The sequence below is a fragment of the Volvox carteri genome, assembly GCF_000143455.1.
Source record: "Volvox carteri f. nagariensis unplaced genomic scaffold VOLCAscaffold_8, whole genome shotgun sequence".
In the NCBI taxonomy this organism is placed as follows: domain Eukaryota; kingdom Viridiplantae; phylum Chlorophyta; class Chlorophyceae; order Chlamydomonadales; family Volvocaceae; genus Volvox; species Volvox carteri.
In genome coordinates this window covers 873828-899283 of record NW_003307551.1, presented here as the reverse complement: position 1 = coordinate 899283, position 25456 = coordinate 873828, and the positions used below count along the sequence as shown (strand labels likewise).

General features: G+C 57.4%; 5 protein-coding genes across 5 annotated transcripts; 2 read left to right on the top strand and 3 right to left on the bottom strand.

Moving 5' to 3' along the window:
* The first annotated feature begins 45 nt into the window (after positions 1-45).
* On the top strand, positions 46-1542 carry VOLCADRAFT_73456 (uncharacterized protein). The gene is made up of 2 exons (XM_002947978.1): positions 46-569; positions 762-1542. Exons 1-2 carry the CDS (start codon positions 108-110, stop codon positions 1098-1100), a joined length of 801 nt encoding a protein of 266 aa, XP_002948024.1. The 5' UTR covers positions 46-107; the 3' UTR covers positions 1101-1542.
* A 134-nt stretch (positions 1543-1676) lies between these two features.
* On the bottom strand, positions 1677-4646 carry phb2 (prohibitin). Its single transcript, XM_002947833.1, has 8 exons — positions 4497-4646; positions 4243-4404; positions 4088-4161; positions 3894-4016; positions 3626-3712; positions 2816-2896; positions 2415-2525; positions 1677-2287 (listed from the first exon to the last, which is right to left on the bottom strand). Exons 1-8 carry the CDS (start codon positions 4606-4608, stop codon positions 2192-2194), a joined length of 846 nt encoding a protein of 281 aa, XP_002947879.1. The 5' UTR covers positions 4609-4646; the 3' UTR covers positions 1677-2191.
* Positions 4647-6177: 1531 nt separating this feature from the next.
* VOLCADRAFT_88222 (uncharacterized protein) lies at positions 6178-13992 on the bottom strand (the record flags this gene model as incomplete). Its single annotated transcript, XM_002947832.1, has 15 exons — positions 6178-6204; positions 6779-6884; positions 7231-7616; positions 7931-8013; positions 8358-8849; positions 9359-9492; positions 9764-9932; positions 10623-10995; positions 11342-11395; positions 11694-11802; positions 12171-12276; positions 12494-12561; positions 12909-12951; positions 13487-13619; positions 13954-13992. 15 exons carry the CDS (start codon positions 13990-13992, stop codon positions 6178-6180), a joined length of 2322 nt encoding a protein of 773 aa, XP_002947878.1.
* Positions 13993-14727: 735 nt separating this feature from the next.
* On the top strand, positions 14728-19015 carry VOLCADRAFT_103647 (uncharacterized protein). Its single transcript, XM_002947977.1, has 6 exons — positions 14728-15398; positions 15509-15622; positions 15804-15953; positions 16231-16334; positions 16849-16936; positions 17161-19015. Exons 1-6 carry the CDS (start codon positions 14820-14822, stop codon positions 17287-17289), a joined length of 1164 nt encoding a protein of 387 aa, XP_002948023.1. The 5' UTR covers positions 14728-14819; the 3' UTR covers positions 17290-19015.
* VOLCADRAFT_103646 (uncharacterized protein) lies at positions 18976-23641 on the bottom strand (the record flags this gene model as incomplete). The annotated part of the gene is made up of 7 exons (XM_002947831.1): positions 18976-19627; positions 19894-20618; positions 20895-21089; positions 21319-21745; positions 22261-22788; positions 23040-23108; positions 23594-23641. The coding sequence occupies 7 exons, from the start codon at positions 23639-23641 to the stop codon at positions 19418-19420; spliced, it is 2202 nt and encodes a 733-aa protein (XP_002947877.1). The 3' UTR covers positions 18976-19417.
* Positions 23642-25456: the final 1815 nt, after the last annotated feature.

The following is a 25456-nucleotide window of genomic DNA, read 5'->3' as shown; positions in this document are numbered from 1 at the left end:
CCACTGCCTCTCAATTTGCATTAAAAATACATCGGTGCATGCTTACAATTACTATAGCAAGAACGTGCTATAGACAAAGGATACCACGCTATACTTGCAGGATAACCATGCTTGCACAGGCAAAACTACCGACTCAGAGGGCCCAGCGCATCAGCGTCGCGCGCTGTGCCCGCAAGCTGTGCATCGCATGCGTTGCGCGTCCATCAGGGAATTCCGCGCCATCAACGTCATTACGGTCGTCGCTGGATGGCGTTAAGGATCAAATGGGTCGGCCCCTTCTTCTCGCGGGTGCAACGATTGCACCGTTGTTGCTTCAAGCCAGCTCTGCACTCGCCAAGGATGGCGAATACGGTCTGCTTGAGGGCCGCACCGTCGCTCTGATTCACCCGGCTGTCATGCTTTTCCTGTTTGGTGGGACTTTGTACGCTGGCTTCCTGGGATATCAGTGGAAGCGTGCTCGTGAGCTTGGTGAGGAAATCCGTGAGCTGAAGAAGAGCTTGCCCGCCGCTAGCCCAGATGGCGAACGGCCTTCCTCACCCACAGACAGCATCATCGCCCAAAAGGAAGCGGTATGTTGCGTGCTTGAATGCGTAAGCAGAGAAGATTTCAAATCCAATAGTCGTTGGGACTTCAGATATTACTTCGTTGGATTGGTTAGTCGCTAACTGTTTACGGTTATTCGACGGTAGGGACGTTTAGCTCGTGGGAACGAGTAAGGTAACCCCGCCTCACCTGACATGTGCTGCTAATGTGTCATGCAGGAACGGAAGGAGCTCCTCAAGGGTGAGTACCGCGACAAGCATTGGTGGTGGGGCTCCCTACTGCTGTCGTCTGGCATCGGCATTGCGATCGAGGGCTGCGTCAACACCTACATGCGCACGGGGCGTCTCTTCCCGGGCCCGCACCTATACGCGGGCGCGGCCATCGTGGGCTTGTGGGCCGCTGCTGCCGCCTTGGTCCCCGCAATGCAGAAGGGTGACCAAAATGCTCGCAACGCGCACATTGCACTAAATGCCGCGAACCTGGCCTTGTTTGCGTGGCAGCTGCCTACGGGGTTCGATATTGTTGGGAAGGTATTCCAGTTCACCTCTTGGCCATGAGTGAATACTTGGATGTTGGGGGCGTTTGCCTCTGGGCTATGTAGTGTTTGCAAATTTTTCTGTCATGTGCGTATTGGCACATGTGAGTGTAATTTTTTCAGGGCACCATTCCTTATAGCCTCGCGGTGATACGAGAGCTGGGGACGCATTTTATCTGTAGACGCGCCTTGCGGGTTTGTGTGCCCTTGTTCCAGCCGCATGTATTTCCTGCTTAACTCTTTACACCACGATAACGTATAGAACCTGCATTACGCTGCGGTTGGTGCACCTAACATTAAATTCGGTATGCCACTGTACGATTATTCTTTGGGCAGCAGTTGACACTCAATCAGATGACGTTGACGAGCTATACCATTGCTTTTGTGAGGGAGGACTGAGTGAATGTAAGCGTTGGCCGCTCCACGTCGTGAGTAATATGGTTTAAAACTGTAAAGGTCATCTTAATTTCTGACTAGGGTTCTAGTATAACACAACAGCTGTAGGCCACCACGTATGAATGAGCTTGTTAAGGATTATGTACCATTCCGTAGTGTCTAATGCAATGAACCAACGAACTTTCAATTGACGCTCCGAGATCAATGTCCGATACTTCCAAAGAAATATACATCAACATATGATCTATGAACGAGCACCAAGGCCACAATCAACGGAACGCTCTCACTAAAATTCGCGGGACGCCGAAAGAAATGGAGAACAGCAGTGCCATCAAACTTTGCACTGCGACATTCTGTGCTGGAGTTATCTGTGGGTGGTTACTTAACAAATCCACCCGCAAGGTAAGATGGATTGAAATGCACCGCCTTAATGGCTTAAGCCAACACACCGTAACATTTCGGCCACCACCTCGGCACAAGCGCGGAATTTACGGCCGCCTTCAACCTTACGGTGAGAGCGAAAATGCCTTACACTCAACTGACGAGCACCATATCCCGCTGCCCTTCCTGCTGCCCCTTCCAACAGCACATCGACAGGCTGCTGGCGAAAATGCAACAGCGAGCCAAGAATTTGTAATTGCACTGACATCATAATATCAGCGCTCAAGGCGCTGCAACCTACACGCGACGTGACGCAGTACAACCGATGTTGCCTCACTAGTTCGGGTTAACCTGCATGAGCATGTTGCCGGAGTTGGGCAGGTAAACCACGTTCCGACTCTTCGACATCGTTTCTGCAACGTCCTTGGCCGCCTGTGGGACACGGAGATGTCGGGACGCGACCAGTGAATATCAAAACCAGTGGAGTTATGGGAATGCCTGTAGGCTATGTAAGCACGAAAGGTCCGTATTCCTTGCACGGCTATACGACGCCCCTCACCTCAATCTTACGAAGCTCGATGAGTCCGAAACCGAACTGCTTCGTTGCTTCCGAAATGAGCTTGGCAGCCTCGCTCTCACCCTCTGCTTTAATAACAGCAGCGTTCCGCTCCTGCAATTAACCATGCCGGCGCAAAGCCCAGGGCCACACCACGTTTACACTTTTTGCAATGGAAGGCATCCCTGATCCGACGTTCGCACCGATCCTCGCCAATTAGCCAACGAATCGTCGGTATAAGTGCTTAGAGGTGTCGCATAGAGACCCTGGGAGGATATGCGCTGGATATGCCTTGGCAACGACGTGCTCGCTCATGCGGAATCGAACGTAGTGTGCGAGAGCTAAAACCATTACGCCATGTTACCTGCCCCCGGAAATCTGTTTCGTTAGCCCTACTGCCGCACCTGCTCCGCCTTCATCACCACGAACTTGGCCCGCTCAGCGTCCTGCTCCGCCACTTGTTTTGCCTCTACGGCCCGCGTGAACTGCGACCGAAACGCAACGCAATTTACAGAAACACGATAGGGAATGTGCTACAAGGACATGACTGTAACCTAGTGCTCTTGTACTAAGGCCTGTCCGGCGTTGACCGCAGACAAGGCGTCACCGCACGCACACATGTTTGCGAGTAGGCATGCGCCTGTGGAGGGAACATGGCGAAGTCCCAGGGTGCACGAGTGCCGAGGAAGAAGGGACCCCGCACAAACCGCTTCAGTTTGCTTGCGCGCCCCTATCGCAACCCCCCTCCCCATGCATGCACGAAAAGCAAACCGAAAACATCAGCCGTCACCCTTGGCGCAACATCAGCCTCACTTCGACGAGGCGACGGGAGGTCCAGCCGTGACTTGCCTCACCACCGGTTCGTGTGCAAATGTAATGGCCGTGTAGTGCAAGCTAGGTAACAGCCCCCGTGCACCAGTCGGGGGCATTCCCGGTAGCTGGGCCCACGCGCATGGACCCATTGACCAGTATTTAATGATGGAAGGCAAAACGCCTCTGCGGTTCGTTTCGATATCAATTTGGTGCATCTAACAGTGGCACACATGATCCTACGGGAAGCCTCACCCTGCGGCAACTACAAGCGCTCAATGCGGATACCACACCGGCAGGTAGGCGCGCATATAAAAAGCAGTCTCACAGGCAGTCCCTCATGGGTCGCACCCCCCCCATGGTAGAACGGTACACGCCCCTGAACCCCAAATGCCAGTGCTTACCTCCGTCCCGAACGATAGGTGTGTAATGGCCACGTCGTCCAGGACAATCCCGAAGTCAGCGGCACGGGCCGTCAAGGACTCGCGCACCTGTCGGCCCAAATGAAGGCTCAGTAAACGAGCCGCCTTTAAGCAAAGAGGTATATGGCGCCACAAGGCTTGGGTCATAACCTTACCGGCAACAAAGCCGGGAGATCCTAAACATATGCATATCGTATGGTGACACGCAATGGGTGTCAAGTCGCAGGCAGGGTCAGGCTACAAAACTTACAGCGCGGGATACCCTCTCACGCTGCGTAATGAGCTGCTCCGCGTTGTACTGCGCCACGACCGCTTTCACCACCTCGTTGCCGATTGAGGGTAGCACGCGCTCCTCCCAGTCCGTGCCGAGCGTCTGACAAAGGGGCCGCCCCACATGTCAATACGGCATAGCTACATCGGCAAAGAAAGTCGTGTCCGACATACCTTGAATATGTGTGGCAACCGTGGCTCATCTGGTTTGCTTAGGATCCGCAGCGACATATTAACCATCTGAAGATCTGCAGTGGTGTCGCAAGGCTTTCAGCATCAAAACGTTTTCGTGTCGTGAAAATGCCAGTAGAAAGCTGTACAATGCTAACCTTTCGTTCCAGTGACTGAGCTGATGCTCCGTGGGCGCGTGCGAATATCCATGACGTTCGGCTGCTGGACCCAAGGGATCCTGAAGTGAGTCCCTTCACCAACTGGCTCCGGCAGCACTCCGCGGAAACGGTCAAAAATAATTGCCCGTTCGCCGCCATCGACTGCGTTGGAGGAGCGTCGCCACAGGTTTCGGTCATCCTGTCGCGCCGCCCCAAATCATCCTGAAAAGTGTATACCATGATAGCGCTCATACCATTGTAAAGGGAAGTTTGTAGTACGCTGGCGCCCACGCCAAGCCCGATAGCGTAACGTATGACCTTGTTCAGTACGTTGATGGCTACCGCAGCAGTCTCTGGGTTCGCCATCTTGACGTGCAAAGATCAGCACTACGCTATTATCTTGACTCTACGCAACTGCAAATAGAGTCTTCTTCTTTGCCAAAGTAGGTGTCCGAAATCGGTGTACTGCAACATGCGTCATGCCGTTCACAAGCACTAACACACCTGCCTGCCAGCACGATTGAGTTACACACACAAAATGCTCCCTGGGCTGAGCTGGATGTTTAACATTTGTGTGGTATTAAAACTGAAAACACGCCTGTGTAACCTGTGCAAGTGAACTTAAGCCCACGGTCGCCAAACCTGCCAAAGCTGGCACGTGCCGTCACATGCTGTAACGTGTTGCCAAAGCTGTCACACAATGTCAGCCCCTTCAGTGTAGAACACGTGTTCGAAGATCTTCTTGGGCATGAAGAGCAGCCTGGAGTAGTAGGAATGGTCTGAACCTCTGCCGTAAATATCCAGCAGCATACGTAACCCATACGTAACCCAACCAGCCCAAATGTAAGCCCTCCCAATCCCTAGTTAAGGACAGGGTGCCATGGCCTGCGTGCACTTTAGCATAGATGAACCGCATGTACTGATGGCGCTGGCCAATGCTACCACTGTCAACCGCGAAGTCACCCTGGGAGAGAGCAGGACGGATGGCTGTGCGCTGTGACCCGCGAGCTGTCATGCCACAGATGCCCTCCTCTCTCCTGAGGCCTTGGGTTTGCCTGGGCAGCACACTGACGGTCCTTACAATTCTTATGTGTAGTGCGTCCAGCAAACAGAACTGCGCTTTAGGCACGGCTGCACGCAACCAGAGGCATCCGACAGGGATTTGACTTCCCATACCGCTCGCTCCTCTAGATGAAAGCCAGCTCCCCTGGCCGTACTCCTCCAGCTGGTCCCACCTCGCACTCGCATCCCGGCCCCCCTTCGAACCCCTCTTCGAACCCGCTAGGGGGCATCTGGCCGAACTCCGTTGCGCAGCCTTGAACGAAAGGGCGGACGGACGGATGGACGACCCTTGCGGGCGGCAACGGGAGGGCGCTGCTTGCACCGCCTGGTCCCAGCCCTCTCAATCACAACCCAACATGGCAGCAGCGCTTATGCCGCGCATGGCGCAAATCATGGCAGTGGTGCGTATCGTTTATAAATTGGACTTGTAGGTAGCCACCGCACGCCGCGACGTAAGATGGGATCGACGAGGTCATGCAGCGGGGCCTGGCAAGTAGTGGTAGCGGGTATCACACACCAAGCGCTTCAGGGCCCGGAGAGAAGCCAGATGAACTATTGCCGCACGGCCCAGTCGACGGCAAGGTTCACGGTGAATGAACCACCACGTCGTTCCGCACCGCAAAAGCAAAGGTCCATTATGCAATGCTCCTTGTCGAACCCCCTCCCTACGTCTCCTCTCCAGCCCCTGTCCTGCCTCTACACCGCGCGTATCTCCTCTAGGTGTTCACTGCTACCCCCCCCCCCTCGATTCCCTTCCCCCGGCTTTCCCCTCTCTGCCCGCTGCCCTCCCCTCTGCTCATCAATCTTCGGTCCTTCAAAAGCTGCAGAAGGCGACTCAACTGCCGAAGTCCCTTTGCCTCCTCATGCGCCCTCCTACCGCCACTCCATGTCGTACACGACCTGAGGGTGTGCCGCAGCGTACCACACCACAAGGAAAGGGATGTTGTTGCGGACAGTTGGCTGGCAATCAAACATGAGAGCTGTATTCGTTGCATCAGTCGCATTAAGGGGCGAGGAGGGTACTGCGGTGAATTGAGGGTCGCCACGTTGGCAGCTCCACTTGTGTGTGGGGGGGGGGTGTCACACAGGGGCCATCGTCCGCGCGTTGTTATAAAACCTAAAAAAGCGAGGAAGGATTCGGAAGTTTGAGTTCCACAGGCGGTTTATGTCCCCACCACCACCACCCAGCTCAGTCAGTTTAGTTTGCCGATGGTGCATTCCAGAAGCTTTTCGAGACAGACCAGACACCCTCCCTTCCCCTTCCCGGGCCCCTGAATACGGTACAAACCTCCAACCTGGTATGAATTCCAATCCTTCTTCTCGACTGCAGAATGACGCCGACCGCATCGTTTTGGGTCCTGTCGGGCCAGGCATTTGCCCTTCCCGGGGCCAACTTTCGTCGCCATAAATCAGCCTTGTTGCCATTGCCCTTCCTTTCCCCCTCCCTCCCTCCTTCCCTGCCTCTCCCCCTCACCGCTAAATGGTCTGACGGGAAGGCGGGTGATGGGATGAAGGAGCCCAGCTCCCCCTCCGACGGGATGGGCACCGACCGCACCACTCGCAGCGCGGACTCCTCGTACCTGGCCACCCGTCGTATGTGTGTGTGGGGGGGGAGACTGGGGTTGCAGCAGCAGCAACAAGGCGGGTCGAGTGTGGCGACGACAGAGCGACTAGACAAATGCGACGCAACAGCAGGCCAGCAGAACTTCAGCAGCAGCTGCGGCGGCAGCGGCTGCAGGGACATTGCCACGGCGAGGTCCCTACCATGGCGCCTCCAGGCTACACCACCCAAGTACATTAACCTGAGGACCGCTAAAAGCTCGATGTGCTGCATGTTGAAGGGTAACTTTCAGACTCACTGCCCACCCACCCCCCAGACTCACTGCCCAAACAACCCCTCCCCGGGAGCTAGGACCCAGGACCCACCACACGTAGTCCAGAAGGGCCTTATATCCGGACGTGTAGTTGGTGTACGGCGTCGCCAAGTCGTCAGCGCTGCGCAGTACGAACGGCGAGGTGATGTCGATGCCCGTAACGGCGATAGGTGAATGCGGCGCGGCGGCAGCGCTATCGAATGCATGGCCGTCGGCCGCGAACAACGAGCTCAGGGATGCCGATGCCGACGCCGTGTCCACGGCTGTGGTGGGGGACGCAGCATGAGGCACGGCTGAACCATTGCCAGGTACGGCAGCAGGGCTGGCCGGCGTCGCTTGTTCCTCCACCGCTGCAGCAGGTTTGGCAGCTGCTACCGCTGCTGCGGCGGCAGCGATCTGGGCCGTACCCTGGGCCATGGCTTCCGCATCCTCCTCACCCTGCACCACCACCAGCACCACCACCAGCACCAGCACCACCAAGTTGGCGTGCTTTTGAATTACCACGGCAGCCACCCCCCTGAAGGGCCATGGGCCCGTCAGTTCCCCTCCATCCCCCCTGTCCCTCACCAGTTCTGGACCTAAATCTCCTCAGAGGCAGCTGTGCCCCTCCCCGAACATTAAGTGGTGGAAAGGCCCCTGGAGTAGTAGTTGGCATCACACGAAGCTACGCGGCCTGGGGACTGGGGCCCATTCGTTTCCAGCCCCATCTTGCCGTGTGCTCCGCACATCCCCCCTCCTACCCCCCTCCTCACCATGCCCCATTTGAAGGCGGCGCCCTGCACCCAGTCCCAGTAGTCGGCGGGCAGCTTTCCCCGACGTAGCAGCTCGATGACACCTGGACAGAGCAGAGCGCGGGGGAGCTTTTCAGGGCCTCCACACGCTAGGGCTATTCCCTGCTGGTTGCCTCACACCCATAAAAGCCACACGACTGCGCGCTAAAGGGGCCCACCAAGCCCTAAACCAAGGCCACACAGCTCCCTAATGCGTTTGGTCTCCCCCGTCTGCCCTTTCCAGGAACACACATCCCGCCCTCATGCACACGCACATACACAGACACACACAGACACACACCACCTCTGCTTCCTGCATCCCCTCCCTCCCAACCTTCACTTGATTCGTGGTTCGCCTTTCCCTCCCAACCTCCCTCCCTCCTGCATCCCAAGAGCCCGACCACCTCACCCGGGATGCCGTCATTAAGGTCGCTGTTCAAGTCGCCCACGAAGAGTACCGTGGGTCGGCGGGGCCCCAGCGCCCCCGCCAGCTCCGGGTCGGCGGCACATCGCTCCAGAAAGGCCGCCACCTCCTCCAGGATGGCGGCGGTGTGCATGGTGCGGATGTGGGGGGCGTACGGGTGGAAGAACAGATGTGTGTTCACCACACACAGACAGCCACCGCCACCTCCACCACCCGTGGCGCCGTGCCCCTGCCCCTCCAGTGGAGCTAGAAGCGTCGCCTGCGCGATGGTGGTGACCTGTTGAAGCGCCGCCGTGAGCTCCGGGCTGGCGGCCAGCAGCGGCTCGAACTGTGCGTGCAGGGGTGGCAGGGGGCGCGCAAAGGCCTCCCGCAGGCGGATGTCCTTGTGGGCCAGGGCGGTGAAGCGGCACGTGCGCCAGAAGGTGGCGCTGCCCTCCCGCACCCGGCCCTGCTTGTTGGTGTAGTGTCCGGAGTAACCTGCACAGCCGACCGCCACGCAGGGAGGCGACCACCGGGGTGTTGCGGACGGCGGAAAGGCGCACGGAGTGGGCTGGTGTGGTGCTGGGGAGCAGGGGGAGGCGCTGGTTTGAAATGGCGGCCTGGGACTCGGCATGGTCTGGATCTCTTTTGGAGTTAGCTAGAAATGGTGCTTATGTTTTGTAGACGTGGGGAAGCGGGATGAGTTGTTACGACGAAGCACAGATGATAGGTAGGTAGGGGGGATTAGGGGACGTCTGAATTGCCGGTGCTCCTTCCCCACCTCCTCAACAACACCCCGCCTGCTGGGGCTTTATCTCTTTCCCCGAATCAAGAAACCCGGATCCGGATTCAAATCCCGGAACCAGGTATGCGTACGCGGTATGTGCCCTTGTGACCAGCAGTCGTTACTAATCCCCTGCCACCCTAACCCCCGCAGCCCCTGGGACTCTACCTCCCTTTCCCCCCTCCGCCCTTCCGCTCCCCCATCCCCCTGTCCACTCCCCCACCTTGCAGCCCCAGATGCAGCGTGAAGAAGTCCGTGAAGGCCCTCTCGTCCACCTCCTGCAGACAAATCACATCCGCCCGGTACCCCAGCAGCTCGCGGAGCACCAGCGGACGGCGGTAGCCGGGGTCTAGACACCTGGGAGGACGGGACGACGGCGGCGGACGGGGAGGAGGAGGGGGGAGGAGGGGGGAGGAGGGGGGAGGAGGAGGGAGGAGGAGTGCGGCGGACGGGGAGGAGGGGATTTTACAGCACCAGGCGGACTCGGACATGTGACCCAAACCGGGAGGAAAATCGGGGCGCGATAATCAGTATTGGAACACCATATCCAAGAAACTTTTTGCCAGGCTCAGAGCAAGTTGCTCGCACCAGCACCAGCACCACCAGCAGCAGCACCGAGGGAACTCACTCAGGGGGGCAGTAGTTGAAGAGGACGTTCTGCGCGTACGTGGAGCCCGCGTACTGGTCGGCCAGGATATTGTACGACAGGATCCGGAACCCGGGCGGCTGTACGGCAGTGGGCGTGTGAATGCAGCGGATGGTCGCGGAGCAGTTCTGGGATGCATGTTGCACGGGGCCTATGCACCCGGGGGCCAGGGGTGAGCGGCGGCGGGGGGGGAGTAGGTCGGACTGGCGGGGTTGTAGTAAGCGGGTGGGGGGGAGGCCTTAGCAGAGTACTGGAGAACTGATGCAGGTGGGGAAGGGGAGCTTTGGTTTGGTATTGATTGATGGATTGTTACGGAGTGGGGAGGCTTCTGGGTCGATTGCACACATGGCTTGGTGTAACCTGGCTCGACGTACAAATGAGCCGGTAGGAGCCGAGTAGCTGTGCTTGTGAAGTCCAATTTGAAGCCATCGCCCTATCGCCCGATCTAACCCTTGCCACCTCGCAGCGCTATCCTGCTACGCTCCAAATGAATCCCCCTTCTCCTTTCCCCTGCGGTTCGGCAATTATTATTATTATTATTATTATTATTATTATTATTATTATTATTATTATTATATTGTTATTATCATTATTATTATTACGATTTGGGGCTGAGTTTCCAGAGTCACCTTGGGCAGTTGTGCCATGGCATTTTGGTGCTGCAGTTGGTGGTTCGCTTCTTTCTTCTTGCATCATTCCATGATCTTCCCCTTCGGATGACCCCTCTGGCCCCCTGGGCTCCGGGGGGATGTGTGTGTGTGTGTGGTGGTGGGGGAAGACGAACCACGTGTGTGTGTGTGGGGGGGAATGATGATGATGATGATGAGCTGCTGCAACCCACCCGTCACGCAGGAAACCGTCTCCCCCAGCCACAGCTCCATCTCGCTGCTGTCGACCACATCCTCCGCACCGACCACAGCCCCGTCGGAGACCGGGGCAGTAGCCATCTCCAAGTCCGGTCCCCCAGCCATCCCGTCATTGCCATCGCCCGGCTGCCGCTGCTCCTGCTGCTGCTGCTTGTGGTGTTGACACCTCCTCCGGCGGCTACGAAAGGCCGCCGGTGTACACTCCACCCTAAGTACACTGCCCTTATCCGCCGCTGTGGGTGTGTAGTACTGCGTGCTACAGCCCAGGTCAACCCAGCCGTCGCTACTGCCGCCAGGCCGCTGGGCACTCCAGCGCCACTTACAAGCGCTTGCGTCCGAGTACGACAGCTGTAGCACAGCGTGGTAGAATATAATCGAGGTGGGCAGGGCAGGGGAGGCGGTTTGTTGTGCCCTGTGTGCTTTTGCTGGGCGGAGAAAGAGCGAGGGAGGGATGTGCAGGTTTCGATACCGTCGTCGCGCCACCCACCCCCCCATAACCCTCCCGTGCCCCCACCGGTCAGTGGCGCCCAGCTCAGCCTGCTCACGACCCCAACATGCGACCCCCAAGAGGTGGTTGTCGGATATAACCCGAATAATTATAAACCAAGCAGCTGCCAACAGCCCTGCCGGCCCGTCACAGATACATTCCTTTCCGCTACCCGTCCTCCCTTTCCCTCTCTCCTTTCACTCTCACCGATACGGCGGCCGCAGTGGAGTACCCCACCATAGCTACACGGTCGATGGAGAGCTGCACAGGAGGCATACACACAGAAACAGACATACATGCAGGCAGACAGAGCGAGCTGGGTAAAGTGGTTATGCGGATTAAATGCCAATGTCCACACAAGCCAAATTGAGCCGTAAGAAGCTAGCAGGACTTGGGAGGTGCAGGCAGGGGAGCTGTGTACCGGGGCAGGCTCAGCCTTGGTCCGCTAGCCCGCTGCGCAGTAACAGATTAGTAGCGGAGTTACATCGCACCTCTCGGCTTTGATCGCAGCTCTCACACTTCCTTACGCACTTACAGGTGCCCACACGCACCCCCGCACCTTGTCCACTGTGGGCGGGTTTACCTCCACCACGAACCTCTCCCCCGCCACCTCCAGCAATGCAGCCCGCAGCCAGGCCACACCGTTGGGGAGGGTGCGGTCCAGAGGACTGAGCGGCCGGCGGATGTGGGGGAAGCCGGGGGAGGGATTGGGCATGCGTGGGGAGAGGAGAGGAGAGGGGTAGGTAGGGAATAGGGAGAGCAAGGAAGGAGGGCCCTGAGGACACACACCGAAAAGGATAGAATAATAGCGAGGGGGATATCCCACGGAAATGCTCCCGCGTGTATAGGCACTCGAAATGTCATCGGCTTTCCGAGCGGCCCAACTGCGCTGCTACACCATCTCCATGGTTGTAATTGTGGTGGTTGTGATGATGGAGCCATCGAGATCTCCCCTGGGGATGAATCAGCTGGGAGACGTCAATACACACACACACGACAGTGTCCCCAGCCCCACACCAGCAACCCCCCCGCCCACCGTGTCCCCTCCGGATCCTCGTACAGCACCGCCCCCACTCCGGGGGCGCCCTCGTCCAGGGAGGTGTCAGCGGAGGGGCCCGGGGGCTTCTTGCGCTTCTCCTTCTCTGCAGGGGAGGGAGGGAGCGGAAGGGGGGAGCGGGCGGAGGTGAAGGGGTGTCCTGGCGGGCTGCCCTGTACCGTTTCCACCCTCACTGGCCGGCTCTCCCCGCGGAGCCCCAACCCCCCCACTGCTCCTCCGCCCTGTGAGGCCAACCGCCAGGCACCTAAGCCTAAAGACCACCCGTCACCCGGGGCCCCCCCCAGGGCCTGAGCGGCTCTTACTGGATGGCTTGGCCGTGAGGTTCTTAGCGAGGCGGGTCAGGGCCTTATCCAGGGGCTCGTCGGTGGGCCTGAGTGGTGCGATGGGTTGGGTTGCGAGGCGGGGATGGTGTGGGGCGGGGCGGGATGGTCACAGACCGCGTGTGTATTGTGTGTTTGGATGATCTGAGCAGTGTGTGCGTAATGTGTGTGTGTGAGTGTGTCGGGGGGGGTGTTGGAGCTGAGGAGAGGACTGTGACTACCCTGCCGGGTGGGAGCTGCACGACGCGATTTGCTCCGTGTGCGTCCGCTGCGATCGCAATTACGTAGTACCTCGGGGCATGCTTAGAGCGCGCGTGTGTGCGTGTGTGCGTGTGTCACACCTTAGTTGTCACTAGGTTTGCCATAGTTACTCTCCGAAGGTGTAACGGGCTCGCACCTCATACGAGCCCTGAGGGGGACCAAGGGCCAGTCTTGGGCGTCTGTGTATGTATGTATGTATGTATGTGTGTTTGGGCGCATGGGTGCGTCTATGCCGTACGTGCATGCGCTTGATGCCACAGAGGCTGGCGGAGCCCCGGGCGTGACGCGGAGAGGGGGACCCCTCCACTGCGCTGCCGCAAGGAAGCCGGTTTGATTCCGCCGGCTCTGTTCCCCCCTCATCCGCCTAAGCGTTCTTCCCATGCACCAGAATGCGTCCCAGCGCGTGCGGCAGCACTTGCCATTGGGATGACGGCGACAGAGGGTTTTTGCACCACTTCAGATTTCCCCCCTCCTCCTCGCCAATCTGCTCTGTGTGTCCTTCTCTCCTTCTCCCTACCCAGCGCCAGCAAAAAATGTCCCACCTCCCTCCTGCTCCCCTCATGACGCTCTAGGGGGGGAATGTCCACTAGGGGGTTTCGGGGGTTCCTTCGCGTGTACGGCCACGAAAAAGATCTCCCCCTCCCTACACACGCTACAAATCCGAACGGCCGCAAAGTGTCCAGCTCGCCCGTTTCCCTTGCCTGTTCAGGTTACATGTCTTAGGTCCGATGCTGACCGTCACCACCAGCGTATCCCCCCCCGGGGGTGCCCGGACGAAGGCCTGGTCCGGGGTTTCGGAGTGGGTCGGGTAGGTGGGAATTGTATGATGGAAGAGGCGAAGGGCCAGCTGCTGACGTGGGTGGTTGGGCGGGTGGGTGTGAAGGTGGAAGTGTTTACACGTGCCCAGGGTGCAAGGCGGAATGTGTTGATGTGAGTCAGCGCCGTACGCAGGGGTACGAGTGACCCAGATCAGACTTGCAAAGGGAGTATGTGTGTTGGCTTTGGGTTGGGAGTTGGATTAGCTGGACCGGCATACGCAAGTTTGTTGTGGAATTGGCACGAACAAGCCGACGAAGTGAGTTAGGGTGAGGTACAGGACTAGGAGGCGCACCTATACCTATGCTGTGGAGTGATGCTGTTGCTACTGTTGTTGTCTGAGCTGTGGTTTCTCCGTGTCGTACCTTGGGTAGCGCGACAACAGCCTCGCTAGCAGACTCCATTGCTGCTTCTGCCGGGGGTGCGTCGACTTGCGCAAGTATAGCACTATTCTTGCCTTTCAGCCGAGCACCGCTGCTGCTACCTCGAGAGCTACTGGTGCTGCCAGGGCCTCCGATGCGGCCGGGACTGCAGCTGCTTATGCTCAAGCTGATACGTACGCCTTTAACACTACAAGCGTGGATATTCCTTGAAATGGCACTATGGGACCGCACGGAAGCTCTGTACGGCGCAGCGGGCCCTCGGCTGCGACCTGTCGCCGCTTCCGCTCCGGAACCCACGGCTGCTGATGTAACACGCGGCGGGATCCTGCTGACTCGTAGCGCTACTGCTGTTAGGCGATGTAACGGCTGATGAAATGCGTGGAAGTGGAAAATAGCGTGCATACAGAATGGCCGGTTCACCCTCACTCGGGTGTCCACGAATAATAGACAGCGTTAATGATATACGCTGATAAATTACATAAATATAAGGGTTAGACAGATGAATTTGAGAACGTCGGATAAGTATGAGCCCTGCACTCAAATCCTGATATGTGACGGCTTAGCAAGGGCGATCTGGGGTCGCATACATCAAAATCATACGCGCATAATGGAAGACCAACCGATATGCAGAATGACTAAGTGGTTTACGCTACTTTTTTACCTGTCATCTAGCGTACGGCGAGGTACGACCTGCTTAATGGTGACGGCCCCAAATACGCGGGGCAGGTTAATGTGCTCCTTACACCCGCGCTGAAGTGGTCAGCTATTTATAATAGCTAATTTTGTTATTAATTCCTACCTTCCAAAACATCTTTGCCGATAGCGCGGCCTTTTGTCAATCACGCGCGATGGTGACCGTGCCCGCAGTTGTGACCAAGACCGTTGATCGGCTGACGGCCGAATTTGACAAGCTCAGCACTACCCAAAAGTATGCAGTAGGTGTTGCAGGAGGCGTGGCATCGCTGTACCTGGTTGGGTCTCTGCTCTACAAGGGCAACGACAAGTCAAAGCCATCAACGTTTGAGCTGACCGGTGGCTCTATTGAGGCATCAAAGGTCAAGGAGGAGTTCGATGCGTACGCGGATAGTTATGGGAAGAACGCCGGCGAAGGCATTGTTGATCGTTCGAAAACCGTTCACCTGGTCGACATCTTTTACAGCCTGGTCACCGACATCTATGAGTGGGGCTGGGGTCAGTCATTCCACTTTTCCCCCAAGCTGCCGAATAAGGACTTGCGCGCTTCGGAGGCCGCGCATGAGGCGCGCATCGCCGCGCTCCTCCGTCTCAAGCCGGGCATGAAGGCCTTAGACTGCGGCTGTGGCGTTGGCGGTCCCATGCGCACTGTGGCCTCTGTCAGCGGTGCGCACGTGACCGGCATCACCATTAACCAATACCAGGTTGACCGCGCCAAGCACCACAACGCGAAGGTGCGCCGCGGGCACAGAAAATGTAACGCCAACATAAGGCGCCGCCATCTCATCGATGTCCACCATTTCCAAGCCACTGAGCCCTGCAAATTTTCATTGTTCCTTTACAGCAAGGAGTTGCGCCGCTGACCAATGTCGTCCGAGGCGACTTCCTCAACATGCCGTTTAAGGATTGTACTTTCGACGGCGCCTACGCCATCGAGGCCACCTGCCACGCTCCTAAGGTATCGAACGCATTCTTATAGCATACCACGCAAGATTACCTGTGTCCGCGTTCTCGATTTAAGCGCCTCTAGTTTTTGTTATTTACCCGTTAACCTCTTATCAAACCTTTCAGCTCGCAAAATACCTTGCCGTTATTTGTTGTTTCTCATATTCATTTTCTCTCGCGCAACAAATTTGCAGCTGGAGGGTGTTTACGGCGAGATTTTCCGAGTCCTGAAGCCAGGTTGCTACTTTGTGTCGTACGAGTGGGTATCGACGCATAAGTACGACCCCAAGAACCCCGAGCACGTGCGCATCATTGACGAGATCAACTTCGGCAATGGTCTGCCGGTGAGTCACGCGGTGCCGCGGGCACCCGGATGCATCACGTCCGTCTAAGCATAAGCAGTGCTAATCTGGGCATACGGAGCTAACTTGACAGCATCTACAACTCGCGCAATCTCTCAGCTCGTCTTAAGGTCACTACTGCTTGCACGAGGTGATAGGTGCTTATGGATAACGACAAGGAAAAGAGCCATCAGCATTTTTTACGTTGCGTCCTACACTCCTGCTGACCTCCGTGTTTTCTATATCCACTGCGCCCGCCCAATCGGCTTTCCTTGTACAGGAAATGCGCACTTGGAAGGAGGCAGAGGACGCGGGCAAGAACGTCGGATTCGAGCTGGTGATGTCTCTGGACCTGGCTACCGCGTCAATCGTGTCGGGACCATGGTGCGTTATAGATTGGGCTGGGCCAGCTTTTCTTAACTGGCTGGTCGGAAATGGCTGCGGGTTAGTGGGCTTCCGGGATGCCGGACGGTTTTCCACCGTGCTGTTTCGTTTCCTTGTTCCTGCTTTTTTGCTGTCCTGCTTTTCCGTTACTGTGGTACATGACGTCCACCGCGTCCACCGTACACCGCCGGGGTTCCCTTGCCGGCCCCGGCCCCGGTCGGTTGGTCCGTAGGGAGGACGGGAGCTCCCCGGGCGGAGCTCACCGTGGCAAAAGCACTGCCTGGTGCGCGGGAAGCGGCAGAGCGCTCCCCGTGGCGGGTGGCTGGGAGGGCCCTGGCCCCTGTTATGGGCTGGGCTATGTTTGAATGGGGCCTGGGTGTCGAGGTGTCGTTGCTTTATTATGCACTGAGGAGTATGCTCGGCGGCTATGACCCTTCCTTAAGTCAACAGCGGATTGAGTTATGCTACCCTTGACGGGCTGCTGCCTCGTTGCATGCCTTGTGTGCTCGTACAGGTACGAGCGCTTGCGCATGGGCAAGTACACTCACGCGATCAACCACGCGCTGGTCACCGCTGTCGACGCTGTTGGCATGGCCCCTAAGGTAAGTGCTGCATAAGCGGATGTTTATGGTCCATGTGGTTGAGGTGGTGCTTGTTTCCGAGTGCCCTTTTTCGTTCCAAATCAATTGTATGTGTCCGGCGGGTGCTAGCTCTTTCCTTTTGTGTGCAGGTATGCTGGACGGTCTCCATGATGTAGTCTTACTGGATCCCTGCATGTGGTTGCAGACTTGTTTTTTTTACCTAAATGTTTTCCTCTCACCTCCAGGGCCTCAAGGAGGTGCACCACATGCTGGTCGAGGTGGCGAAGAGCCTCATCAAGGGCGGCGAGACCGGCGTCTTCACGCCCATGCACCTGCTGCTGTTCCAGAAGCCGGAGGCCACTGCATCTGCCTAGGTGCAGTCGACCGCTGGTCGTAGTCGAGAGGTCGGGAACGGATAGGACAACCTAAGCTGCTGTCCAGCGCTGCTCTCACGATCGACTGCATGGAGGTTTGAAACTAGGAACACAGCCATAGGTGGAATGGTAACAACGGAATGCGAGATAGGGGTATGAGAGAGGAGCGAGGGGTGAATAAGTAACGAGGCAAGAGAAGTGGAGGTACTGCACCCTAGTGTAAAAAACGTGCTACAGTCGGTTGGCGTGGAGGCAGCAAATTCGCATCTCTGGCGAAAAGAATGAAGTGGGGCCCGGTATTTTCCCACAGCTGAAGGCGTGTTACTTTGGAGGACTGGCTGTGAGATGAGAGCTGAGGTAACAGCTATGCTTTTTGCTGCTGTTCAGGTGCTGTGGAGTGAAATTGGCTAGTTCTTATCTAACCTAGTCTAAAGGGGTGTTGGTTGGGTGTGAAGTTGTAACTCGGGCGGCGTGTGGTGTTAAGAGGCGTTGATAAATTTTCACAAAGTGATGCTGTTGCTGTTCAATCTTTTCTGGGAGTTGGTTCCTGCATCTTGATATGAATTCGGTATGTTGTTGGATGGCCGGTACGGGTTCACGCTGCACGTTCGTTTGCCCGGCCTAACCAGGGCCACTGGGCGGTCGTCACAGCGTGTGGCTTAGTAGCGGCGCGATTTTGACTTCCCTGACAGTTTTGGTGACGACAAGAGTTCACTTGCGACTTTTGTCGTTTACTCCGTGTAGCGTGAGAGACGCTGCGACATAACGACTGCAAGTTTGGCATGGTTCCGAGTCGATATTCTTAGCCCTCCGCCTGCTCGTGCTGCGTGCGTTTGTTGTACTCACTACTTGCAGCTGCTATTTTTCTCCAGCTGACGTAGGATTTACGGTCGCTATGCTAGCTAGATGGCTTTTGCGGTGTGAATCTCATTCTGCCCGGAGTTTTGACGAATGCGCGGACGCCCAACTAGAGCTATTGGCAGTCCTGAATGGAGTCTCGTGTGCATAAGCGCACCGCGAATGCCGCGGGAAGAAGCATCATATGCAGTTATGAGGTGAGAGGATGAGAGCGCGGAAAGGGTTGACGTTGTGCCCCAGGCCACTTGTGTCCGCTGCAGTGACTGATCGCCGTTTGCTGTGCGGAATCGTCTGCAGAAAGAGGGGCGCTGTGGATGGTGACCAGAACATGTAATGGTTGATTCAGGACAAGTCTTGTGGCCATGTGTCGTTGGCTACGGTATGGATCTGGCCATCGCAACTGTTTCAGGCAAAATTTGATCAAAATGTACGTCCAAGCTGGAGGAGGTGGGCTGGGGAGCGTACAAGGCGTGAAGGGCCCTGGGCGGGGGCGGGGCGAGGGTGAATTGTAGTACGAAGTATATAGTGCAGATCAGCTGTACATGATCTTGCAGTGTCAATATTGTTCACTGCTGCTGCTGCTGCGGGCGGGGGGCGTTTAAGGGGGTAAGAGGGGAGTCAAGGCGGGTGAAGGGACTTGGAGCGGGGTACCGGAGGCACGAAACTGTGGATGTTGGGTTTTTCCCCCCTCTTCCCCCCCCCCCGGGAGGAAGACATCCCAGGGTCGCCGAGACATGGGAGTGGTCTTGTTAAGGTCGTTGTGACGGTTAACCGGTACGGGACATTTGCGGTTGTGGCAGTTGGTGCGGATCACGGACTACTGGGCGAGTCTCAACTAATGTTACAAGTGTGAAACGAACTGTTCGCGATCCTTGCACCTGTCCACTCGCGGGACTCTTTCCAAACGGCATCCAACCAAACACGCCAGGTGCACGCAAAGGCCTAGTCGCCTACACCTCTAACTCCGCAAGGGGCCAACATGACAGGTCACTCAAATTCAGCTCCTCTGCTTTCCTCCTATCGGCGGACAGGGCGCCGGCTCATTAAGTTTCAATACATATGGAAACCTGCATGGGTACTCCTGAACAATACGTGAGCACCTATCCTCCTTTTCCTTGAATTCCGCCACAAGCACCAACAGCAGCAACAACAAAACAATGGTACACGTTCGCTGGCACAGCGTGCCCGGCAAAACGCCTAGTATGGTAACACGCGGCGCTGTCGCCATTTCGTCCTCGGCAAAGGGACAGCGCACCTAATACCTGCACCACTAGCACTTTTTGGGTGCCCGTAAGGACTTGAGAAGGCCTGTGGAGGATTCCCCGCTCACCGCCGCACGCGCGCTCAAGCGTACATTCATCTTACATTTGAGGTCGTACTGCTCGTAGCACAACGGGCTGGCCACCGTACTCGTGGCCAATCGCTGCTGCTTCAAGACTTGAACCGTACCGGCCATCGCCGCCACTTTGGCCTGGTCCCGCTGTTGGTTGTGACGGGGTTGAAAGGCGCGTGGACAGGGAAGAAAGGGGGCCGCGGTGGCAGGGTTAGGAAACGAAACAGCATTCCGCTGACTTGGTAGTGTGTTATGTGATCCAAAGCCCTTATAGCTCTGTTGGATTACGCCACACACTAGCGCTAAGGACTTCCGAACACCAACAGATAAGGCAACCACAAGCGGCGCGCTCGCATTAAAAATTGCCGGAGCCTACAACACAACAACTTGCATGCAAACAGCGCCAGGCTTACCATGGCACGTGGTACGATGGTTGCCTTCGCCAGCTGAGTTTGCTCCACAAGCGCTGAGAGCTGCGGTACCTGGAGCGGCGATGCCTGCAGCCGCCCTACCTGCGCATCAAGCACCTGGTGTGCCGGACCCACATCGCCACCCTCGGCCTCCACCGCCGCACGCTGTGCCGCCTCAATCGCATCCAGCGTCTCGAAGCGAGCAGCCGTTACGAACACCAGCTCCGCCGGCAGCTGTCCCGCGGGTCGCTGCTCCGCGGTACGGTGCACACGCAGCGTTGCCGAGCGCTCGACGCGGCGGCCGGTGGCGACGTCGGTGTACTGCAAATCCACCACCACCAACTCCAATTCCGATCGCTCTACCGAGGGCTGTCCCTGCTGCTGGCCTTGCGGTTCCGGAGCGCTCGCCGCCACCGGGCCGATGTTGAGCACCAGGAGGCACTCGCGGGTTTCCTCGGCGAACATATCGTTAAAGATGGCGCCGGTGGGAACTGCCGCGTCAGAGCCATCAGCACCCGCGCCCGCACCGCCGCTGCGGCCAGGGAGCCGGTTGCGACTGCGCAGCCAGTTTGTGCTCGTGGTGCTGGTGATCGTCGCAGCTGAGGTGGTGGCTGAGGCGGCTCCCAGGACTCTGCCGCCCGAGCGGAAGGCCGCCAGGGTGGCTCCGGACCGGGGCCGCACCTCCACGCGGACGTCTTTGGCTACCACCGCCAACAAGCCGCCCAGGGCTGCACGGCCGTGGATAAGGAGGGCGGGTGAGAGGAGATCAGGCACGTCTAGGGAGAAATGCATCGATTATCACGTTTCCAAAGGTTCAGGTGGTGGTGCTGGGAGTCCAAGGTATTTATTTCCAAGTGAGTGACGAGCCAATGAAGACCCAGAACAGGAAGTGGGCATGCCCACCCAAGTGCGGGGTGCTGGGTAACCATGACTGCCCTCCCGACCACACACCCTGGCAACGGTAACAACAACGGTAACAACAACGGTAACGACAACCATCTCACCGTCTCCGAAACCGCAAGCGATGTCCTCCTCACAGCTGATGTAATAGTACACGCCGCTCTGCGCCTCCGCTACCTGCTGCAGCAGCTCTACGCTGTGACCGTTGCCAAAGCCAAACGTGTGTACCGTCACGTGTTGTCCCGAGGGGGCTTGCGCCGCCTGAAGACCCTCGATAATGCTGGCAGGGTTAGAGGGTCCTGCAGGTGGGTTTCGGAGCGCGGAAAGAAGAGGTTGTCCATGGCTCTGTGGTCGATGGCAAGGAGGCTACGGGTCGAGGAGGGCATAGGGTACTGTGCCACTCACGATCATGATCACGAGGTTGGGTCCTACTTCTCTTGTCTCTTGTCTTGTTTTCGTTCCTGCCTGTCCCCTCCCCCGGTGCTCAGCTCATATCGTACGGGCGAACGCTACAACAGCGCAACTCACCGTCCGTTGCTTGACCGTCGGTGAACAGGAAGCAGCTGTGCACCAGGCTCAAGGACGAAGGCGACGATGAATCCGACGCGCCGCCGCTGGCCCCGTTGCCGCCGCCCAGATCCCTTTCCGCCGCCATCTGTTGCCGTAAACCCGCCACCAGTCCGTCGTACAACGCCGTACTGCCGCCGGCAACCAATTCCTCCACAACAGCGTGCGCCAGCGTGCGGGACGCGGGGGTCATCCTCAGCAGGGGCAGATCCTCTCTGACGTCGTGCGCGTAGCTGATAAGGCCCAAGAAGTCGTCCGACGTGAGCTGGTCGATGAGGAAGTGGCAGGTCTCCCGAACTAGGCGTATGGGGCCGCCGCTCATGCTGCCGGAGCGGTCCAGTACGCAGGTGAGGGCCACGCGGGCTCGCTCGGGCACATCGGCGATCGCCTGAGGACGGCAAGGCCAGTGGCAAGGGCAAGGGGAGGATGAAGAAAAGACAGTAGTGTAAGCCTGTACGGTAAAGCGGCCTGCGACAACAGGAACACCAGGGGTCTTGCCATCCACAGGGAAGCTGGGAGCTACTCGTCGACAAATGGGAGGGAGCTATTCGTTCTGCGGCGTCGTTGGCATGAACCCGTGGATGGGTACTAGTACAGCAGCTAGTTAGGTGGATGAAGCATGGCGATAAGGTGGCTGGCAGGGACATGGCGATCGGACAATGGCGCAGGCGGCCGAGATACACGAATGCCACCACAGGGTAGGGGTCACTGCTGCCGTACTGTGGCGCTGCTGTTGACACCTGCTCGCTTCGATTCCAGTACTGCAATTGAGGGCCCTCGAGGGGCCCCATGTCCTGATGCATCGCACCGTCATATCGCTCCGAAACCGGTTTCGGCGGACTGCCTCAATTCTCAGACCACAGGCAGACAACGGAACCCAAATCCCAATCACCCGCACCGTACCTTTATGCTGACCACCGCCCGCACGGCCTCCGCCTCCAATCCGTACTGATCGTACTCGGGTACGACAGATATGCTAAGCACATCGACCTCCTCAGCCGCAGTCGCCGCCCCGACAGCGGCAGGTGCAGCGCCAGGTGCAGCGCCAGGTGCAGCGGCAGGTGCAGCGCCAGGTGCAGCGCCAGGGGTGAGCCCACTGTCTACATCTTTTGGCTGCGGACTCTCCAAGGCGGTCTGTGGGACCTTGGATTCGGCGCTGCCGTTCCCTTCAACCCCATTGCTCTCCCGTCCCACTGCACTTGCGGGCGCGGCGCGCACAGCCTTCTCTAATGCTTGCAGCTTGGACTGTAGCTCGGATGGCGAGGGAATGTTGGAGACTGGGGAGGTGGAAGCCGAGGAGTCGGCTCCGGTGTCTGATGCGGCAGCGGCAGCGGCAGCGGCAGCGGCAGGCTGAAACAGGGCCGCGAGCTCCGGGAGGTTGGCGGCGGCGTCAAGAAGCTCGTGGCGCCGAGGCACCGGCAGCAGCCCCGCCTGCAGGTGGCATGTGAGGGGTTCGATGGAGGCGATGATGTGGAGGTGATGGGCAGCCGTGGTGGGAGCGGGACGGGAGCTCTCTTCTACTGTCCGTATGGAGCCGCGGACCGTCTGCATCATCGCAATTCGTGAACATCTACCCGGAACAAGAAGGTTCTTCCCCTCCACTCTTTGCCTGTGGACTCTCTGGGAGCTTCTGGTGATCGAACTACATGATAGACTGATTGACACGGCAACCATCCCCTTACCTGTGCAAGGAGTGCGCGGGTGGCACGGATCCGGTTCATCTCAGTGGGCTCTCCTTCCTGAAGCAGGGCCTGCACTTGACGCATGGAGGCGCGGGCGGGCGGAGGGGTGACGGGCCGCGGCTGCTGAAAGGCCCCCGGGGATGGCGGAGGTTTGGGAACAGCTCCATCAGGCGTCAAGCTCGTGTTGGACGATCTGGATCCGATCCGAAAAAGCGACAGAATCGCCTTCATAGCTAAGAACTCTGGAAGGTTGATTCGCTCGAGGTCCTGGAAGTCTAGGACGAGATGGGTGGCGATGAAATGAGGCGGGACTCGTAGCCTTGGTGAGATAGGTGACAAGCTCCCTGTAGGGCGTTACCAACGAGGTAGTCGATACGAATACCGGGACGTGGATGAGTTGCCAGTACAGGCACAGCCGTGTGCACGTGGGTTGCGGTGCGGCAGTTAATAGCTCAAGTCGGAAAATCGATAGAATTCCGTAATTAATTGCAAGCTGTAATTGCGTTTGCGCGGTCGCTTATGCAGCGGCGCTTGAGCCATCACGCTAATTGCACCTGCCCGATGCTAAGCCTCCGTAGATGGGCTAATTGGTGCACACACATTGTTACCGGAGTATCAATTTTGCATTGCAACCAGCAACCAGCAATCCGACAAGCACTGAGCAATCTGGCTCTTGTGGAGACTCTAGGTAAGGAGCTGGAAGCTGCAAGCATACCTCGGCAAGCTCGATAACTCCCGACGGTTGACCAAGGGTTGAGCTGAGCAATTAAAGCTTATCTGAGGGGAAGATTGGTACCGGATTGTGGTATGGGCCGCGGGAGTGCCGAAAGCTGCGAAGTTGCAGTGTGCGAACAAAAAGCCTGGCTCACCCGGTATAGCACCCTTGGTCCTAACCTCTATCTCTCTATTATTAAAAATTATTAAATTGGTTGTATTGTGTATTGTCGAAGTGGATTACACTTATTGAGCTCTCACGATTCACCTGCTAGACACACAACTTTTGATAATGTAAAATGACGTCGCAGCATGTAGGCAGGATTTTAATACCTGATGTAGAAGGTGCAGCTTCTCTTAGATACCTTCCAACGAACCCAGTTTCTTCCGGAGTTGGTTGGGCCTGACCGTTATGAGACGCAATGCGACGGAAACGTTAATCGGTAACTCAATGTGTCCGGCTTGGCGACTTTGCAAGGCTCTTGGATCGTGGATTTCTTGGGCCGTGGAGCACTGGAGCTTGCGACACAAATTCGTTTAAAACGTAACAAGGCAGAGAATTTGTCACTGAACAGATCATTCCCTTATCTTTGATGGCACAAATCTGAGCATCAAGCCTGCCCCGCCCCGCCCGAGATGCAACGAGCGCGTTTAGAGGTCATAGCCCGACCCCGACTGCCGACTCTTTGCGATTTCACTAGGCTGGAACCGTCCCTCTCCGCATAAGTACGAAAGCGGACACTATAAATACAAGTTTTGACGATTGTACTGTCCAGGCTGAAACGAAATCACGGTAGTTCGGCGTCCCCAAGTATTGCTCGCGGGCCTCCGCCTATATGGTTATTTTGAGATAATGGGATCATGGCTGCACGAAATGGAATCACCGCCCTTTGGATCTGCATTCTTAGACTGCCCAATTGGCTCAAAACCATCTGGTCCCACGACAATAAATCAGGCCAGCATGGAGGTCGAATGCATGCAGGTTCGTAAACATTTAGTTGTTCAACTAAGTGTGCAATCCGCCAAGGCCGTTCGGCACGCGATTCGGGACTTGCGCCCAGGCGCGATGCTAGTCGAGATGTGGCAGAGTATTTTCCTATATAAATTTATTTTTTGTTCCACGATTATTTGATTTGCATATGAGGCCTTTCAGAGCCCTTGGCGCCATAAGAGCGACGTGGCTCAGGTTTTCCTGGGGTAAGCGGCATCTACTCCCCGGTTTGGACCTGGCCAAGGCCCATGGTGGGCGTTGCTTGCTGCGTTAGCAAAGTGGGAAGCCCCAATGCTCCGGGTCATTGGAGTTGCCATACCCCTCGGGCGTTCGAAGGTACGCCGCCTGTCGTGATTGGGTTCCCTCTTCGTTGTCAAAAAGATAGCATCGACTAGCTGCAGGTCAGCGTGACCCCCTTGGCTGTGACTCGCCGGTCTGGGACGGTCAGTCAAACGCGGCACTACCCGACGTGGACTTGGTTCACCGGCACCATAAGGGGGATCTTGCTTATCGTTGCTAGTAGCGCCGGCATTTGGCAGGCAGGGCTTGGGCCGTTGGAGGTGTCGCCTGCTGGCCAGCCGCTTTCTGCTGCGCGTGCTGGAGATGCGGGCGCGGCCTGATGGGCCACATCCCACGTTCCCGTCCCACATCCTGCGTGCATTCTGCCGTGCACGCTCCGGCCGTTCTAGACCCCTGCTCCACAGCCATCCCA

Coding starts and splice junctions, on each gene's coding strand:
- phb2 (XM_002947833.1), bottom strand. CDS start 4,608: ATGGCGAACCCAGAGACTGCTGCGGTAGCCATCAACGTACTGAACAAG. Junction 4,405..4,496: donor ACAAACTTCCCTTTACAATG/GTATGAGCGCTA, acceptor CCTCCAACGCAG/TCGATGGCGGCGAACGGGCA. Junction 4,162..4,242: donor CTCAGTCACTGGAACGAAAG/GTTAGCATTGTA, acceptor ACACCACTGCAG/ATCTTCAGATGGTTAATATG.
- VOLCADRAFT_73456 (XM_002947978.1), top strand. CDS start 108: ATGCTTGCACAGGCAAAACTACCGACTCAGAGGGCCCAGCGCATCAGC. Junction 570..761: donor TCATCGCCCAAAAGGAAGCG/GTATGTTGCGTG, acceptor TGTGTCATGCAG/GAACGGAAGGAGCTCCTCAA.
- VOLCADRAFT_103647 (XM_002947977.1), top strand. CDS start 14,820: ATGGTGACCGTGCCCGCAGTTGTGACCAAGACCGTTGATCGGCTGACG. Junction 15,954..16,230: donor ACTTCGGCAATGGTCTGCCG/GTGAGTCACGCG, acceptor TTCCTTGTACAG/GAAATGCGCACTTGGAAGGA. Junction 16,335..16,848: donor TCAATCGTGTCGGGACCATG/GTGCGTTATAGA, acceptor GTGCTCGTACAG/GTACGAGCGCTTGCGCATGG.